Here is a 19286-nt window from a genome sequence, read left to right as displayed (position 1 = left end):
CCTTTAAATTCAAAACTGAAATGCTCAACGTTTCTCTTTCTCTGTCTTGCAGGCGGTAGAGGAGATAACGGCAGTCCCATCATTGTGTTTCCAGAGTTTCCTGCATTTGGGGAAATCACGGACAGAGAGTTTCACAACGTCCTGACCTATCTAACAAGTGTGCCCAGGTAGGGTCTGTCACTGACCGACTGCAGCAGACTGAGGCAGAGGATGAACATCCCAGCTTTCTTACTTCCTGTTTCACCACTTGTTTTTCTTGTTTCTTATCTTTTTTACACTCGTGAATTCATCTTCTCTTACTCTTCATCCTGCTGCACTTTTGCGGTTTTTGAAAAAATTATTAATTCATGGATGGGATGCTTCAAGTGAAAGCAAAACTGAAAGTGATGATGAATCTTATAAACACTCAATAAATGTTATTTGTGTGAGTATAAAACCTGCCACTAGGTGGCAGTGGATCACAGTACTGATCTCTGGTTATTAATGAAGAAGCTTTGGACACAGTGGTTCCTGTAAGATTTCAAAAATCTAAATCGTATTCCTGCTTAAGATAACTAAATGCATCCATGTTTTTGCTCACAAGGTCAGATCAATTTAGAAAATAAATGAGAACCTCAGATATAAGACATTTTTTACCTCCAAATATACCCACAAAAAAAAAATAAAAAAAAATAAAAAAAAATATATATATATATATATATATATATATATATATATATATATATAGTAATAGTAATAGTAAAGAAATATACATATAGTTATAACATGTATGTACAGTTCAGAATAGTCTCTTAGTTTTTTTGCATTTCTCTCTGCTTTCCTGATCCTGTGTGAAAAAGCAGAAAAGCGGAGCAAAAATAGAAACTGCAGTGACTCTTAACTGGTTGAGACTGAATAATGCATACAGACAGCCGCTTCTGACAAAAAATGCATGAACTCACATGAACTTTTGCTTCCAAAGATTAAATTCGGGTTTATATGGTGTCTGGAGAAAATCCAGATTTATCTGAGCTTCTACCTTGTCACAAAGTAAACGCTCCCTTTCATTTTAGTAAAGATTTACGATCTGGATGATTGTAAATCTATTTCATTATTTCTTTTTCATTTCCTTATTTAATACAGATGAGATGACACACAAGCATTGGGCTTTAATCTGAGAATTTGTAGTTATTTATACCATTTTTCTGACTCGCTGAGCAATGAAGAAGGAGGAGGAGAGGCTAAAACAGAGTTTCTGTTGCTGTGTCTGCAAATGCGTTCATGCAGCAAATTTTCCTCAACGCTGCTTTGCTGTTAGAGCAAAGCTTTTTACAAATCAACACACAGCTCAAGGTGCTTCTGTTCTCTTTGTTCTGAGAAACTGGATCATGTTTGCAGCAGAAGCATCACCACACCGATTTGATAAATCTGAAATATTTGAGGTTATCCCAGATTACTGTAAATAATATGAATCAATGACTAGAAAACCACTCTGCTTGATTTGGTATAAGTATCTACATTTTTTTTTAGCAACATTTATATAATTTTGTATTTATAAACGGAGTCAGTTGAGGTGCTGAGTGGTACAACGGTACCCTGAGTGGTCGTTTCAAAAACTGTAACGGGGGTAATGCAACAATAGCTTCTTGAGATCCTTTTCAGAAACAAAGCAAAATAATGAAATTGTTAAAGTTAAAATGCATATTTATACTATAAATGTCAAAACATGTCAAATAGAAGAATCTTCTCCAGGATTGAAACCCAGGCACTGCTTCTCCCCTGGCTTTGCATATTTATATTCTCCTTCCTTAAATAATATCTTTTGTTTTTCTAGTTTTTCTTTTCTTTCCCTTAATAATGTTTTAATAACGTCAATATTTTTAATATAAAGAGTCTTAACTTAGAGTTAACTGATTAACTGAGATCTGAGGATTATTTGCCCTCCTTCATCTATCACTCTCCCCTAAATGGCTACTGTAGCTGTCTGTTGTTTACTTGCATCGCTGTCATTGGCTTAAGTCTTGCGTCTCCTGATCTCTCATTGGACAGTTGCACCACCCATAATGCAATATGGGTGGTGCATATGCTTAAATCTTTCATGGTCCAAAGCATTATTCTCCATAAACTACAAACACGGAGGATCTGTCTTACCTAGCCTTTTGTTTAAACTCCTTCAACCTGGTAGTTTAGTCTGTAGGTTCAGATTGATGAATGTAACCAAATAATACTGGAAGCCATGCCCACATGAAGGCTGACGAAAGTGCCGGGAGGCTTGTGTGCACATTTTGCTGATGGTGCATCTTTGCTTTCAAACCATGCTGTGAGTTCTGCTGCTGGATCTCGCCTGCGTGGACGCGTTCCTCTCCCTTCCTTCTCGAGAGCGTGGGGCGGCTGTGTAGGAGGGGAAGGGGTGGGAGGCACCCGGGGGAAAAATGCGAAAGCTTACGGCTGGTGGCCAAGAGATCTGGAGAAGCTTCAGAGCAGCTCTCTTTATGGACTGCGCCGGCTGTCTGAGGAGATAAGGAGCAGCACAACAAAGCAGGGGTGCTGTCAGCAAGCATTTGGATTTGTTTTTCATGCCACACGGGGAAAACAATATGTACGTTTTGTTTGTTTTTGCTTCTTTGAGCTGTTCTTTAAAAGGACGTGTGATAGAGGGTTCCTCAACGACGAGCCCTCTATCTGGACCAATCTGATCGCTGCTGCTTTGTGTTGAACAATGTTCTCTGTTTTTGTTGCAGCTTGTCATCGACAGACGTAGGTTTCATCTTGGTCATCGATCGCAGGCAGGACCGATGGGCGGCTGTCAAGGGGACTCTGCTTCGTATTGCGGTGAGTTTGTCTTTGTGTCTGAGCGTCTGCAGAAACAGTAAGAAATGGATATTTAACCGTCTGAGAAAGAGATCCGCACAATGACACACTCCACTCCCAGGGGTGGAAGGTATCTGTTATGTCAGAGAGAGTTTGTAGGAGAACGATCGTGTTTCCGCCACAGTTTCACCTCAAATATCACTTCCACCCTGGAGGGTCAGCAGGAGTGTGATCACTTCCTTCAATGAGCTCCTGTTGCAGCCATGATGTGCTTCCAAAGCTGCAGGCGAAATTAATCGACATTGCTACAACTTTATGCAACTTTATTTTTAGTGTTTATTGAAGAGAATTGCAATATTTACATGGACACTGGAGAGTATTAATTTTAAATAAAGAAAACCATCTGATAATAGTAGTTATTATTAACATTTGTCAATTTGTGTCCATCTGCTCTGAGTTTTTTCTCTAAATGAGAAAACCGTAGCAACCCTAAACCAAAGATATAAATTACTCTGAATGTTGTGCAACTTTTCCTTCAGCATCACAACCAATCGCTGGATGTTTCTACTTAAAAAAAAATAAAAATCTCACACAGTTCACTGGCTTAACTCTTTGTTCTCATGTATCAGGTTCTTATAAAGCCAGCATTTGTTTTGGTATAAACAACAAACTGTTGATTAGCAGTGTGGTTTAAAACTCTAATGACAGGGGCAGCTTTGTGTTTATGAACACAGTGAAGCTTTTCTTACTCCCCCGACGCATCACAGACCCGTCCTGCTAAGAAAAAAAAAACACAGCAAAGGAAAAAGGATTAAAACCTGTGCTAATTTAATTTTAAAAAGCTGCTTTCTTCATGCTGACTGATCTTCAGGTCAGTCATCCAAACTGAATCACACATTGGGTTTAAAAAAAAAAGGATTAAATGCGCTATAAGGAGAATCGGAGTTGAATGCCGCCACCCGCTGTTTATGGACCCGTAGCAGACTCGCTCAGTCATGTTCAATTTAATTAAGCTATATTAATCCCACAGGGCAGACTTATACAGGTTGGAAGACTTTAATAGAGGGCATTCAGTCAGCCCTGCAACAATGTCCTGCTTGAGATGATTCAGCTGAGCTGCTAAATGCGAGATGATGAAAGCTGGAGAGGTTCTTCAGCCTCTCTGTGGTTGTGAGGATCTGTGTGAGGTAATGAGCTTTTTCTCCTGTTGACAAAATGATCTTTTAAGGGCTTCGGTTTTTCATCTGTGCATGTAGACATGTTTGTTCTACTCTAGGTTTGCAGCGTGATTTCATACAGACCTCAGTAATGCGTTTATGGACTGGTTTCAGTTAGGCCTTCAGTTGTGCTGCTGGTCCCCGATGTTCATCATTAAGCTAGCTCTTCTTGGAGGTTTGTTTGTTTGTGTCTTGTCTTTGTCTGCCACCGAACAAAGAACCAAGAGCTACGAAGCCGTGACTGTTGGAGAGTGCAGCGATTGGACCCAAGCAGCATGGCTACACGCTGCAGAAGAAGGCCAGGCGTATTTGTAGTTTTCTTGCAGATCCATAGAGAAACAAAGTCCTGTAGTTCTTAGATTGAAAACCGTCAACACACTCCAAGAAATCATGTAAATTTTTCTGTTCATTGTCAGAAAAGTCTAATAATGTATTTTTGGTAGCTTTGAAAGTTCTAGTATAGATATTTCTTTAGTGAAAATTTGAAACCTGAAGTATCCATCTGATAAAAATGAACTTATGTTGCACGTTAATTATATCTACTAAAGATATGATTCTTTTGCTAAATAGATTTCATTAAAATAAAAAAAAAACCTTGACAGACTTGCTTGACATGCCAAATATTCAGTAAAATGTTTGACACCACCATTAATCATAAACACTCTGAGAAAGAGGCTATTCTTTGTTCTGCTGCAAAGTAATTTAAAAACATTTGCATATCCCACAGACTGTACTCTTCATCCGGGAACATCCACTTTCTGTGCCTTCATCATCCTCCCTCCAGCCCCCCAGCAAGGACGAACCCTGAGTTGATTTATAAATTCAGCCACGAGAGATTTTCCCATGAGGTTCATATCAACGACGTATTTACCGTCACGTCTGCTTAGGCCAGCGTTTCCAGCCCGTTCAAGTACGGGGGCCAATCAGCCGAGCCGTGCATTTAGGTCATTGGCTAATTAGTGCCACTTTAACAAAAGCACAGCCTCGGGAAGGGAGACGAGCGTCTGGCCTTCGCTGCCATCCAGCCGCTTCCACAGCAGTCTGTCACTGGGAGTCAGTCATGACATTTTAATTGGTGTTTTTACTTGGTTCACTGGCTTAGCTGAGTGGAAACACAGCATGATGAATGGGTTTTATTTGAATGTGCTGAAAACATTTAGAGAAACTGTTTTTGTTTTTATTCATAAAGAGTTGGGTTTGTAATGAGAATATTAGGAGGCATTTTTTTATTATTACTTTACAAATTATAACAAAAAGTATAATAAAAGTAGAGAAAGAAGAAAACAAAGACTGGATGAAAAACATTAAATGTCTAAGTCACGTGTGTCAAACTCAAGGCCCGGGGGCCAAATCTGGCCCGCCGTAGCTTTGTATGTGGCCCTCTAGACTCCAAAATGCATCGATAAGTCCTGCCAGTTTTTTGCAAATCTGCAAAATTTACACAAAATCAATAAATCTCCACATTTTTGTCCTGATTTTACTGCAGATTTCTCTCAAAATTGGTCAGAAACATTAATCGAGTTTAAGTGACTGCTGCCTCAGCTTTACTTGATGTTAAGTTATAGTCGGTCATGGATATGATGAGTAATTAAAAAGTCACAAATATCGTAAAAATTCCTTACAAACATTTCTAAACTGGCACTACAAAATCTGCAATTTTGATTGCAAAAAATCACAAACAATCACAAAATCCTGAAGGAAGAGCTATTTATTGTTATTTTAACGGTTTAGTTAGTTTTATCAATATATTCTGGCACAACCGGCCCTTTAAGAACATTCAGATTTTTGATATGGCCCAAGTTTGACACCGCTGGCCTAAGCAGATATGAAAAGATACTTAAGTCGCATTCCTCACCCCTCCCTCATATCGCTCCATGTTGAAGCTCTGAGAAATAGTTTCAAATAGTAGCTAAAACAGAGACAGGAAGAAAGTGATTGCAGAGGCAGCAGCATCTATTCTGAAAATAGATGTGTTGGTGGAGGTGGATTATGTCTGCACTGTTATACAAGTACAGGGGAAAAAGCTATTGTGTGATCAATTATATAAAGATAAATATATGAAAAGTTGAAAAGTACTATACTGTTTCTATTCCATAGTCCACAGTCAAAAAAGAAAGAAAGAAAAAATAATGTTTTACATTGTTTTACATTTCGAACATGTTCTGTATCTTTAATTTGCCGCATCAACACTTTTTTTTTTCAACTTATGAAGAAATAATTGCACATTTAGCATAGTTTGCTGATCCAGGCTTCTTAAACTGGATTTAATTTTGATGCAAAGCACAGAACTGATAATCATGATTTTTTTTTGTTTGTGTCACAGATTATAACCAATGCTTTAAAGGTGTTGTTTTTGGTATATGAACGCTCTGTCCTCATAACTCTTAAGTGATTAAAGATTTTTTTGATGTTTTTATTGTCAATAATTGTCAAAGAACTTGTTCTTAATAGCTTACCTGGTTCAATAAAGTGATCTAATTTAATCCTGAAGTCAGAAAAGCATTATTGGAAACAAAATCCAGCCTTTTTATGTCTCGTGATTTGTGAAATTTGTAAAAACTCCTGAAATTATCTTGAAATTTCAGTAGAATCTTCTGTAAATATTTTTAATCTGATTCAGATCTAACAATGTAATTTCAGGGCTCCTTCCCCGGGAACCTCCAGCTGGTCCTGGTTCTGCGGCCCACCACCCTGCTGCAGAGGACGCTCTCAGACATCCTCTTTAAGTTCAACAAGGATGAGTTTAAGATGAAGGTGCCGGTGGGTGCAACCAGTTTTTCCAGTCAACGAATGCTCTGAGTTCTGTGTGTACTTAGTCTTTTCTATATGGCTTTTAACAGTAAAACCACAAATGAGAGCTAACATTTGATTTATGCAGACTTTTGAAAAAGTCTCTACTGTCCAAAAAGAAAAAAAAAAAGAAGAAAACAGGAGTAAATGTATCAATATTCTGGAAAGACCTTTAAAATTATCTGTAATAAGCAGGACCAGAAAATGTCCAGAATTACTGGATGAGTTGATGAGTTTAAAATGTACGACTTTGGACACAGAAACAAGGGCATGTTTTACAAAAATACTAAACACATCTGAAATAATCTCATACAAGCCGGTGCTCTACTTTCCATTTTGAGCTGTAATTAAATCACTTCCTATTCCAGACGTGAATGAAACGGTAGATTTGACACAGATATTTGTGAGCTAGATATTTGTGTAACACGACGAGGCCGGTGTTTTCACATCGGTGTGTGTGTGTGCGTGTGTGTGATGGGATACTTTCTCCTCAGGTGATCATGCTGAGCTCCGTGAGTGAGCTGCACTCCTACATCGACCGCACCCAGCTGACGCGGGAACTCGGAGGGACGCAGGACTACTGCCACGAGAAGTGGATCTCGCATCGAACTGTATGAAAACACTCACAGCTGTAACGCTCTCAATGTCCATAACAAACAAAAGAATAGCGTTCTGCATGCGAGTATGCATAAACACAAGGAGGGTTTTTACCTGGTGATGACATGCTTCAGAGTTGAATAAAAAGGTTATTGTCAGAAAAAAAAAAGACGATGAGAATCTATGCTGAAACTCCCGATTACTTGCTCCAGGCCATTGAGGGATTTGCACTGATGGTGAAGAGAACAGCGCAGACCCTGCAGTCATTTGGGACGGAGCTGGCAGAAACCGAACTCCCAAATGAAATTAAGACCACAACTGTCCTGCTTAGCACACACACCAGCAAGAGGGACAAAATGAAGGTATCCCCCCTTTCTAACACACATGTCGTCTCCTGCTCCCCCCGTTTGCTCTGGCTGATAAACGCTGTCCCGTGTCTCTGTGTTTATCCAGGAGGACATACTGGTTGCTCTGGACCAAGGCAGCAGGCTGCTGGAGAGCATCAATGAACCTGTAATGAGAGACCCTGACCACAACATGAACCAGGACGAACTGGAAAACCTTGCAACAGTTCAAAGGTCAGACACACTCCTAGCTTAGCCACCAAAATCCAAACCAAGTTTGGACAGTTTCTTGCAAAAAGATTCAAACAAGTAGAAAATGAAGTAAAAGTTAGAATGTAACTATTCATGCTATTCATGTCCATAAATATCAACTGAGAAGAATTGTAACATAAACATGTCATTGTAATATAATGTTTCATACTGAAAAAAGCAGACCCAATCACTAAATTAACTTTAAAAAGTTATTTTATTCCATTAATTTTTTTTTTATGTGGGCCAAATTTGTTGCAGATTTGTTACCTGCATAGTGATTAACATGTATTTGTGTTCATTTAGATGACTAGGGTTTACATCTCATGGGAGCCTGAAATGTAGTTTCTCACTAATTAGAATATCACATTAAATTCAAGAAAAAGGGTTTTGATCCTGCTGTGCTCCACATTTTGTTTTACTGACCAGAACTTAAACTTTATGACTGAAACTACAGTCTGCCTCAGTGGGGCCCTCTGGTGGTCAGTCTCAAGAATGCAAGTTAAAGATACACAAACATCCATCTTCTTACACCCTTGTCCCTCAGTGGGGTTGGGAGGGTTGCTGGTGCCTATCTCCAGCTAGCGTGCCGGGCAAGAGGCAGGGTCACCCTGGACAGGTCGCCAGTGTGTCGCAGCGCAACACAGAGACACACAGGACAAACAACCATGCACACACACACACATTCACACCTAGGGTCAATTTGGAGAGGCCAATTAACCTGACAGTCATGTTTTTGGACTGTGGGAGGAAACCGGAGTACCCGGAGAAAATCCACGCATTCACAGGGAGAACATGCAAACTCCATGCAAAAAGACCGGGGCCGGGAATCGAACCCAGAGCCTTCTTGCTGCAAGGCAACAGCTCTACCAACTGTGCCACTGTGCAGCCCTACACAAAGATCTCCAATGTCAAATCGGCTATGTCTGTCTTTCATATTACATTTATCCTATTTTGGTTTTAAAATTTGTTTTCACTGATTAAATACGTTATGTTATGAAGTGACTAATTTACTAAAACAGATTAAAGTCAGTAGAGTAAACATGTATTTTTCTTTTTATATCAAATTTTATTTGTTTGCTTTTATCAGGAGACAGGAGAAAATGATCAGCTCTTATATTCAGATATAGACGAGGACTATCACACAAAAACAAGCAAGCCCATTATATTTTCTATTTAATCATTTCTTTCTCCAGTTATCAATTGACTGCTTTAATTATTCAGACTGCTGTCTCAGCTGGACGAGACGGAAAGGGCTTTTGACGAGTTCTGGGTGAGGCATCAGACCAAACTGGAGCAGTGTTTGCAACTGCGACACTTTGAGCACAACTACAGAGAGGTGAGAGCTGACCAAGCTCTTTTAGTAAACCTAATCCTTTTTTTTTTTCTTTTTTTTTTTTAACACGATGACTGAAAGCGACAGCGTTTTGTTTGCAGGTCAGAGGTCTGCTCGACAACCTGTCGGAGAAGCTGGTGACCTTCTCCGAGGTCGGGATCAGCCCCGCTCACGCCGACCACATCTTCTGTGAGCTCACCTCCTTTGAAGAGCGAGTCTGTGTGAGTCACTAAATGTCCAACAATTTGTTTAACCAGTGCATGTGGGAACCTTGTTGTGTTTCATTTTTTATCGACTGCTTAATGTTGCCTAATTCTGTTTGGTTTTTTTTAAGCTCACCCTCTTCTATTGCTGACAAGACATTTATGTCCTTTATTGGGAACACAAAATTAACAAATTACATTTAGCCTCTCTAATGCTTTAACAGGACTACTTTATATGATTAATGTCTTTATTAGGCAGACCTAACAGTGTACCAGCTCACTCCCTGTGAGATTTAGCATCAAATATGGGGCACTTCAAATATTATATCTTATTTTGCATCCAAGTTCTCCTTTGTTGTTTCTGCTTTGCACACCTAGAGATTGCAGTGCTGATTGTTATACATATATATTGTGCAGCTCTATTTAAACTTTTTTTCTTCGGAATAAATACATATCGTATCTTAACATAAACCTCGGCATACATTGTAAAACCTCATTACATTTGAAATTTTCTCGATCAGATGTTTCGGTTTTTAGGTCTTTGTTTGCTCAGCCACTTCATTCTAAAACATTTAATAATTGAGGCAAAATATGCTCCTTACTTAAAAGTTAAATGACATCCAGCTACAAACAACATAGTAAAGAATCAGTTTTTTTAATTTGTTATTATAAGAACTGTCACAAATACAGTTTTTGCCACATTCATCTAGTTGAGTCTATAAACGACGACAGAAATAACACTGTTTGACACATTTTTAGTATTTTAGCATTACGACGTGACTCATAAGGAGTTACTATGTGACAACTTGGCAAATCAGAAAAAATCAGCTGAAGGCTGATGCAGCTCTCTGGTTGTATACCTGAAAGATAATGTCCATTTACAGTAGATAGTCTTTTTCACAACATGCTGCCTTAGTCAGATACCAGAACTGGACTTAAATTAAAGATAAAGAAGCAAAAGTCAAAAGTTCAGTTGATCATCCTCGGTTTGCCATGTTTGAGTACCGCCTTGGTGATGCTAAAATGCTATTTTATTCATCAAACAGTGTTATTTAAGGTGTTTTCATTGGTTTAATGACAAAAACATTAAAAAGGTTGTGTGAACTTTCTGGAATTAAGAGTTAAAGATGATTTAAACTTTTCCAAAGTCTTGCATTACTTCCTTTTCCCTCAAACAAACTTGCTGTAAGTTTATAAAAAACTCATAATTGGAATTCGGTCCGTCGTGAATTGGGCCGACGTGTTCTCTTTGCTGTCCTGCAGGGGGTTCTGGACAGAGCCTCGGCACTGTCTCGTGAGGGCGACGAGCTCATCCAGAAGTCCCACTATGCCGAGGACTCCATCCACCCTAAATGCAGCGAGCTGAGAGCCGTCAGCGAGAGCCTGAGCTGCAGCCTCAGGACCAAGAAGGACTACCTGCTGAAAGCCATGGAGCTGCACCATCGGCTGGAGAGGGTGAGAAAACACACAAACACCCGAGTCAGAGCGCCTCTGGTTTGTTACCGCTCTGCAGTTTCTCCTCTGCTTGTCTGCCCCGTCTAGGCATCCAAATGGGTCGACGATGGCATCTACCTGCTGGCCTCTCAGCCAGTAGACAAGTGCCAGTCCCACGAGGGGGCCGAGCTGGCCTTGCAGGAGTTGGAGCGTTACCTAGACAACGCTGGTCAGAATCAGCTGACTGACCTCGACGCCATCTGGAAGGAGTACGAGGAAGTGCTGAACCAGCAGTTCAGGGTTAGAAAACCAGGCATTTAAATGTCACAGAAATTATAACAACTAGACGCAGTTAAGCTAAACAATGTGACTCGATTGTTGTCGTGTGTCTAACGTCAGAGAGCGGTGAGGTCGCACTTTATGGGCTCACCGCTGCATCGCTGCTTATGGGCTAAGCACTAACCAGCAGATGAAAACTACACCCGTCGATTGAAATGTTACTCAAACGGCATTGGTGGATTTTTTTTCTTTTTTTTTTTTGGCGTGGCAGGAGCAAGTGGAGAAAGTTTACCAAAAGCAAACGTCCATGCAGGAGATGTTTGACAAGCGGAAGATCAGCCTCAAGAAGCTGGCAGCCAAACAAACCAGGCCAGTGCAGCCAGTGGCTCCCAGACCAGAAGCCTTCATCAAATCACCGCTCAGCTCTCCCGGTGAGCCGCCACACTGCATCAGTATGACCTCACGCTTCACTCCTGAATTAACTATTTCATTTCTGCAAGAATTAAAAAGTGCATTTTTTAAAAAAAAATAATTAAAACTCTCCATTCTGGACTGTAATTTTCTACTGTTTTTTGTACTTTTTATCATTTATTTAACTAGGAAAAAAACTTATTGGGATTAATAATCTTTTGTACAGATGTGCACTAAATTAGCAAAAATAACACCTACACGCATGCACATAAAATTAATCAATCACCCACCCAGTCAATGTGTAAATGAGAAGGTAAAAGGCATTGAGATCAAATTAAAATCTCAATAAAATGTAATAAATAAAATATATTCTGAAATCAAAAGAAACTACAAAATATAAATATTGTTAAGGGACCTTAGTAATTTAACTAAAAAAATAATAAAAACAATGGATGCATAAATGTTCGTATCCATGTTTAAATAGAAATTACAGCTTCCAGGCTTGCCAGACGTGTTTTTCTTTACTTTCCTCTTAGGATTAGTCAGGTTGGATAAGCAGCGCTGGTAGATTTTCCCAGAGATTTTAAATTGAATTTATGTCAACAAAATAATCCACGCAGCCTCCCGAGTTTAGTAAAATGCAGCTTAGTAGCTTTTCTGCCATTTGTAGGCAGCAGTGCTGAATTTTTAATGGTTTGACATTTTTCAAATAAGTGTCTAATAGTAACTGTATGTGTTGCACCACATCTTGTACCAAATTGTGTCATCCAATGAAATGTTCATTTTTATAAACAGATTTTTTTACATATTTATTTCTATTAATGTTAACACTTTCTTTTTATCACACAGCACACAAAGCACAGCTGGAAAAAAATTCGGAGTCCAACCTCGGCTGTGAAAAAGTAAGCGACTCGGTGCTGCTGCTGCTTCAGCTTCACTCGCCTGCTGACGTGCAAAACGTTCCCACGTCTTCTGAACCGTTTCATCGCTTTTTGCTTTCCAGAAGAACGGCCAGCTGCAGAACGAAGACGGTGGCAGCAGACACGCGTCCCAGTCGGAGGAGGAGGAGAACCTGGCGGTGCTCCGGCGGTGAGAGTTCAGCTCTTTTCATCTTTAATCAAATCACGCAGCAGATGTCCTGCGTGGAAAAACCATTATCTCATTATCTGCTATCAGTGGAGTCGCTTTCGTTTGAGCTCTGTTTCCGCTTGTTTGTCCTGTCTGCAGGCACGTAATGAACGAGCTGCTGGAGACCGAGAGGGCCTATGTGGAGGAGCTGCTCTGTGTGCTGCAGGTGTTTGTCTAACCCAAGGGGAACTTCCTCGTTTTTCTTTTATCCTTGTTGTGGTTTTTTGTGTGCTTTATTTATTTTTTGTTGTGATTACAGGGTTATGCCTCTGAGATGGACAATCCAGCCATGTCTCCCCTCATCCCTGCGCCTTTGCAGAACAAAAAGGAGGTTCTGTTCGGCAACATGCCAGAGATTTACCATTTTCACAAAAGGTAGATGAGCACCGTCACCCGTCTGCAACACTGTGTTATGTTTTTATACTCGCATGTGTCTTCTGTGCTTTTAATAATTAAAAAAGAAATGCTGTGCTGCAGAACCTTTCTGAGGGAGTTGGAGCTTTACACAGACTGCCCAGAGTTAGTGGGAAGATGCTTTTTGGAGAGGGTAGGTTAAATCAAAAATTATCTGAATGAATTTTTTATTTTTTTTATCGTGCACATTTAATTCTGTTGTTTTTAAATATATATATATATATATATATATTTCCTCAGATGACTGACCTGCAGATCTATGAGAAGTACTGTCACAATAAACCTCGGTCTGAGAGCCTCTGGAGGCAGTGCTCAGACTGCGCCTTCTTCCAGGTAAATTTAACCTTACCTCCCGCTGCACAAACCAGTGCCACTCATGACGCATCCGGTAACCCTTTTTTACACTTTTCCTGCTTTCAGGAATGTCAGAAGAAGCTTGAACACAAGCTGGGTTTAGATTCATATCTGCTGAAGCCAGTTCAGAGAATAACCAAATATCAGCTGCTGCTGAAAGTAAGGCTGTGTTTTTGCCTCTTTGGAAACGGACGGGCGTCTCTGTGTCGCAGCTCTGAGCTCGTGTGTTTCTGACTGCAGGAAATGCTGAAGTACAGTAAGGGCTGCGACGGCGCGGATGACCTGCAGGAGGCGCTGACCTCCATCCTGGGCATCCTCAAGGCCGTCAACGACTCCATGCACCTCATCGCCATCACAGGGTTTGAGGTAAAATACTAAGAGAGGCTCCAGAAGTGAGATATGAAAAACCAGTTTGAGGGGTTTTACGTCTCTAGATGCTTTTAATCGTGTAAAATTAGCTCTTTGGTTGTTTACCTAAGTAGGTAAACGACTTAACAGTTAACCATGTTAAGCATTTAGTCGGGGATGTCCAAACTTTTTGCAAAATGAGCCAAAATTGTCAACTCAAAAGTACACACTCAGATTTTTATTTTGTATTTTTTTTGGAGGAATGGAATGTGTAAATTATTTTAGATCCAAAACTTCATAACATTACACGTTCTCCTTGTTCAAGGAAAGGCAATAAGGAGATTTTCTCTATTCCCAGCAATGAAACATGATTAAGGTTGTTCTTTATTTGAAAAAGTTTTAATGATATAATTAAACGCAGATTTGGGTGTACCTAAGTCTGTTAAAGTGGACAAGTTTACAGATGTGTTTGTATATTATGAAATTAAAGGAAAAGGAGAAAGCTTCATTATTAAAAGATGAATACTTTATTTTGTATCTAACTTTTTTTGTGAGAAGATTTTAATTTGTGAATCAGAGTTTAGTCCTAATTGGGTGGGGAAAGCCTCCATCTGCATCAATCTCCTGGTGGGGACAAATTTGTTTCAGTCGGGACACAAAATCAGTCCAGGGTCAGCAAACGGCCCCCAGACCGCCCTTTGGTCACCCTTGAATTAAATGATTATCTCTAAAGATATGCTCTGTAGATTGTAGATCATTTGTGTCTTCCTTTCTTTCTTTTTCAGGGTAATATGAGTGAACTAGGAAAGCTCCTCATGCAGGGCTCATTCAGCGTTTGGACTGAGCACAAAAAAGGTCACGCCAAAGTTAAAGACCTGGCTCGTTTCAAGCCCATGCAGAGACACCTGTTCCTCCACGAGAAGGCTCTGCTCTTCTGCAAGAGGAGGGAGGAGAACGGAGAGGGCTACGAGAAGGCTCCTTCGTACAGCTTCAAACAGTCACTTAGTGTGAGTTGCTCCTCCAAACTGTGCATATGTCTCGTCTGTTTCGGTCATTGATTATTGTAGGTTTTTGTGAACCTTCCAAACAGATGAATGCAGTGGGGTTCACTGAGAATGCAAAGGGAGACAACAAGAAGTTTGAAATCTGGTCCAGCTCCAGAGAGGAGGTTTATATTGTTCAGGTGAATAAATAAATCCTTCGTTGAGATCTGCTTGCATGAAGCAGTTTCTAGTTTAATTCAATTTGTGGCGTTTTTTTCAGGCACCAACTGCTGAAGTAAAAACCACATGGGTGAATGAGATCAGGAAGGTTCTCACAACCCAGCTGGAGGCCTGCAGAGGTGCAGCTAGAACGCTGTTATGACATTCAATATTTGTTCAGAAATACAAGTACATAAACCTGTCAATCTCCTGAATGTCTGCTGTTTTTAATGGCTTTGTGTTGTCTTTCAGAAGCCAGCCAGCAGAGGGCGCCAGACCAAGTGTTTCAGTTTCCCCCGCTGCCAACCGGAACTGTGAGTCTCAGGTAAGTTTTGTTCCCCTCCGTCGCTTTTATTCTCTTTCTTAATTTAATGCACACTAAATGAATGGGCTGAAATCTTCAGTTTCTCCAGCAGCTTTTAATATTTGTCCAGCTTTGTATTACTGGGTCCAGTTCGTTCAATCTCTGAAAGCTTTTCTGGTATTTTGAAGCTTCTGTCAGACTTCTCTTAACAAATCACGGTGGTTCTTCCAAGAAATCAAGTTTACTTCAAGAATATCAGCTTAAATGTAGCTTGTAGATCTGAATCCGTACATACATGTATAATCTAAAAGACTCCTAACCAGGGGTGAAAGTAGTTTTAAATTCTTGGGGGTACTATGACAAAAGTATATTATATATATACAATTGCTTGTTTGTGTGATTTGGAGTTTCTGTGCTAATTAATTATTTTGCGAAGCGGTAAAAGCTGGTAGCTCTTGAATTGCTACAAAATAAGGCTGTATTTCCCTCAGCCCACTGGCTGCAATGTTGACACCTTGAGATGAGACCTAAATTCTGAACATCATGGCATGGAGTGCATTCCAGTTTTCCATGTCTGGCATATAACCATTCATTTTAGCTTATAAACTGGTTATATTGATCCTGTGTCCAGACAGAGGGATAATCAGTAGGCCAGCATCATGACCTGTTTGTTCTGAAGATCCTGCAGCTTCCACTTCTCTTCCTAACATGCTGCCTCCTCACCCCGACTCTCATACTGATAGGAGGAACCACAGAGCTCTGTTATGTTAAAGCTCATTTTCTGAAGTTTGAATATTTTTCCTCTAACAGGTTCCAGAGGAATCACCTCAAACCAGATGTTGGACTGGATTTTATTTCAATGTCATTTGTGAATGTTAGAGTCTCATTTTCAACAGTGGAGCTATAAAGGTTGAAAAAGGTTATCATTAAGTCTCATCAACATCAATATTTCCACTAAATAAGAGGCAAAAACATTTTTGATAGAGGAAAAATGGCTCAGACTCAGAGCTCAAAGAAAGATGCCAGAGAGCAATAAAACTATTATTTTTAAATCAGACAATTTAATTTCACATAATTATTGCAATAGAAGCCATTTGTTTGTTAAATACGTAATGAAACATATTTATCGTGTTTAATGTTTGTTGTGAATAACGTGATACTCACAGACTAACGAGGTAATTAGTCCAAGTTTGTGGTTTATTGAATGTTCAGAAACTGCAGCGGCTGTGATGAGCCCAGACAAAGGTAAAACAACCTGAACAGATGATCAACTCAAAACCACTCGCACTTTTTTACTCTCCGTCTCTCTTTGTCGTTTAAGCACACTTGTTGCCGTGGCAACTGCTCGCTCCATGAGCCCAGCACAGATTACGTTAAAAACATTTAGTCCGTTACGATATCAGGTTTTCAGGCTTGATATTTATTTTGCGATCATTAATAAGCGCTCCCATGACCACAGCGGTGGTTGATTAGTTCATTTTAAACTCCTGCTCTGCTAGTTTTTTTTTTTAATGGAACCGAAACGCACAGAATTGCGCAACACCTTGTAGAAACAATAATCACTGAGATTATTATTTGTTGTTGGGCCATTAATTTGAACATGTTTTGTTAACTTTTTTGTTGTTGTTCTTTAATAAAGTTATGAACGTTTTGATAAGTCAGAGAGGAGGACGTGCTGCTCTCAGCGTCCTGGCGGCGTTCAGTTTGTCACCTGATGTCGAGATCGACTCAAAACCTTCCGCGATCGACTAGTTGCACGCTGCTCTAGTAAAGCACAAACAGTTCAGAAACAATATGAAATGAGAAAAAAAGCTATTTATTAATTGATTACGTCGTGTTTTAGATTGTTCTTGAAAAACTAATCAGTCACGGCTGATTAGTGGGTGCACAGTGAACCCATTGATATTTTTACAGCAGACAGCCGCTCCCATCTCTTGCAGGTACTGCGTACCCCCGCTAAATATTTTAGGGGTACGCAGTAACCGACCGTACCCTCCTACTTTCACCCCTGCTCCTAACGTTCCCTAAGGCAATTTCCTTTCAGAAAAAAAAAATGACAGAGATAAAAGTGGATTTTTTTCCTTTAGCTTAATGTTGCCAAACAAATATTTCTTCTGAGCTTCAAAGGTCAACTCGGAGACTTTTCTTTTTTCTACCTTCAGTCCTTTTAAGACGAGTCAGAAGGTTAAAAAGGGAGAGGAGAAGAAGGCTGAGCCGTACAGCCCTGACGTCATCTCTACTTGTTCACCAAAGCTCACTGTGAAAGGTGAGTCAGGAAACCAATGAAATACACTTCCTGTTTAGAATATTCTCTCCTAACAGAGCTCCATTTGTATGGCATGTATTATGGAAACTAAGTCTTCCTTTTAACGTCCTTTTTCTGACTGATTTGTGTTATAACTGCTTCTTTTCCAATCATTTCTTCCGTCTACGATGATTTTCTCCCTTGCTCAACTTACCTTCTTCCTTCCTTCCCTCCTTCTGGTTTTCCCTCTTGTTGATTTTTCCTCGCGGGGTCAGACGAGGCAGTGACAAGCCCGACCTCAGACAGAGCTGCTGTGGCTAAAAAGCGTTTTACTTTACAGGGCTTCAGTAACCTCAAAACTCAGAAAGGTAACTTTTCAACAATTATATGAGATCAATGCAAAACAACAACAATATTGCTTTTGGTTAAATCAAAACCCAGTTAGTTGATGAAAACGTGTTTGTGATCATGTTAAAAGTCCTGACGGTTTGTGAGCCTCTTTCAGGCGAATTGTCCTCAACATGAATCACCAAAGCCGCCGTTACACTGGAATAAGACCAAGACTTCTGGCAACATAAAGTATCTTACTAAGTATATGGAACAAATCATCCATCAACATTTTCATTACCCCGAATTATCTGGTTCACAATAGGCGACAGGCGCACACACATCCAAATTGCACATATTTACAGGTTTTTGAGAGTCTGAGGGAAGTTAAGACTCCTATTGGCAAAATGTCAAGAGTTGCCCTTTTATCATATTTAGTGGTAGGAGAAAGAGAAAAAGACATGAGCTGCAGCTGAATGAAAATAATTTCTGCTGATAAGATTATGGAATTACTGATGGCGTTTCTTCCTCCTCAGAGGGGCTGATGTAGAGATGTAGAGGTACAGATGCCTCACAAATTAAAATAACGTTAAATTAAGGTTTTCCAAATTTGACCTTCAAACCTGAAGGACCTGGACATCACATGGCGGTCTTCATCCAGTGTGAAGGCGGTCTAAGAGACACTTTTGATTCTTTTATGAACTAATTAAGCAAAAAAAGACAATTCTCGTCACAGATACCTGCTAAAGATGCGTTTCTGTCCGCAGAGCCCACAAGCACTGATGACAAATGTTATACATTCCCCATGATAATCTGCCCATCTTCAGGTATCAAGCAGCTCTAGACCCCATTTCCTCTCCGTTAGCCACAATGCCTTTTTCACAGCAGATATTTTCACCTGATGAGTAAAGCGATTTAATGCTCTTTAACGTACAGTACAGTTAATGTACCGCCCTATATCCTCTTTGAAAAAGGTATGTGTAGATGAAACGCCTGTTTGTGCAAAGCTGAGCCTCTGCTTTCCTCAGTAAAGGTAGTGATGTTTTTTTTTTTTGTTTTGTTTTTTTTAACCTTTACCTGCCTGTTTCTATGTTCTCTTTAGGTTGGATTAGAGTTGTGCTATTTGCTCTCCTATCTTGCTGCTGATGTCTTTCATGCCTCACCATCTGTGTGTTTTTTCTCTCCATTTCCTTGACGGTAGGATCCCCCACCAGCCCAGACCACAACACCAAACGGCAGAGTGATCCCACGCCATTTGGCTTCAAAGGTACTCTGTTCTTCTTCTCTTCTTGGCCCATGCCGGTCGATGCTTTA

General features: G+C 40.0%; 1 protein-coding gene across 14 annotated transcripts in view; it reads left to right on the top strand.

Annotated features, from left to right (window-relative positions):
- Positions 1 to 19286, top strand: part of mcf2lb (mcf.2 cell line derived transforming sequence-like b) — a 40805-nt gene that overhangs the window by 19123 nt on the left and 2396 nt on the right. For 7 of the 14 annotated variants that reach the window (XM_081601757.1, XM_081601750.1, XM_081601763.1 and 4 more), the window contains exons 3-28: positions 53 to 167; positions 2721 to 2811; positions 6648 to 6767; positions 7292 to 7408; positions 7607 to 7756; positions 7848 to 7972; positions 9212 to 9326; positions 9425 to 9544; positions 10790 to 10981; positions 11069 to 11260; positions 11511 to 11670; positions 12500 to 12552; positions 12654 to 12739; positions 12878 to 12944; positions 13038 to 13153; positions 13256 to 13325; positions 13433 to 13705; positions 13787 to 13912; positions 14680 to 14901; positions 14985 to 15077; positions 15158 to 15236; positions 15349 to 15421; positions 17563 to 17666; positions 17921 to 18013; positions 18740 to 18799; positions 19174 to 19239. In XM_081601757.1, coding sequence (XP_081457883.1) covers positions 53 to 167; positions 2721 to 2811; positions 6648 to 6767; positions 7292 to 7408; positions 7607 to 7756; positions 7848 to 7972; positions 9212 to 9326; positions 9425 to 9544; positions 10790 to 10981; positions 11069 to 11260; positions 11511 to 11670; positions 12500 to 12552; positions 12654 to 12739; positions 12878 to 12944; positions 13038 to 13153; positions 13256 to 13325; positions 13433 to 13705; positions 13787 to 13912; positions 14680 to 14901; positions 14985 to 15077; positions 15158 to 15236; positions 15349 to 15421; positions 17563 to 17666; positions 17921 to 18013; positions 18740 to 18799; positions 19174 to 19239 — 3078 coding nt within the window. Of the gene's footprint in view, positions 1 to 52; positions 168 to 2386; positions 2579 to 2720; positions 2812 to 6647; positions 6768 to 7291; positions 7409 to 7606; positions 7757 to 7847; positions 7973 to 9211; positions 9327 to 9424; positions 9545 to 10789; positions 10982 to 11068; positions 11261 to 11510; positions 11671 to 12499; positions 12553 to 12653; positions 12740 to 12877; positions 12945 to 13037; positions 13154 to 13255; positions 13326 to 13432; positions 13706 to 13786; positions 13913 to 14679; positions 14902 to 14984; positions 15078 to 15157; positions 15237 to 15348; positions 15422 to 17562; positions 17667 to 17920; positions 18014 to 18739; positions 18800 to 19173; positions 19240 to 19286 lie in introns of those variants that run through there. The other 7 variants (XM_081601747.1, XM_081601753.1, XM_081601741.1 and 4 more) reach the window with 6 other exon arrangements.

The sequence above is a fragment of the Poecilia reticulata genome, chromosome 2, assembly GCF_904066995.2.
Source record: "Poecilia reticulata chromosome 2, P_reticulata-male-v2, whole genome shotgun sequence".
NCBI classification, from domain to species: Eukaryota; Metazoa; Chordata; class Actinopteri; order Cyprinodontiformes; family Poeciliidae; genus Poecilia; species Poecilia reticulata.
Note: the sequence above shows the minus strand (reverse complement) of the source record. Positions and strands in the feature narration are given on the sequence as shown.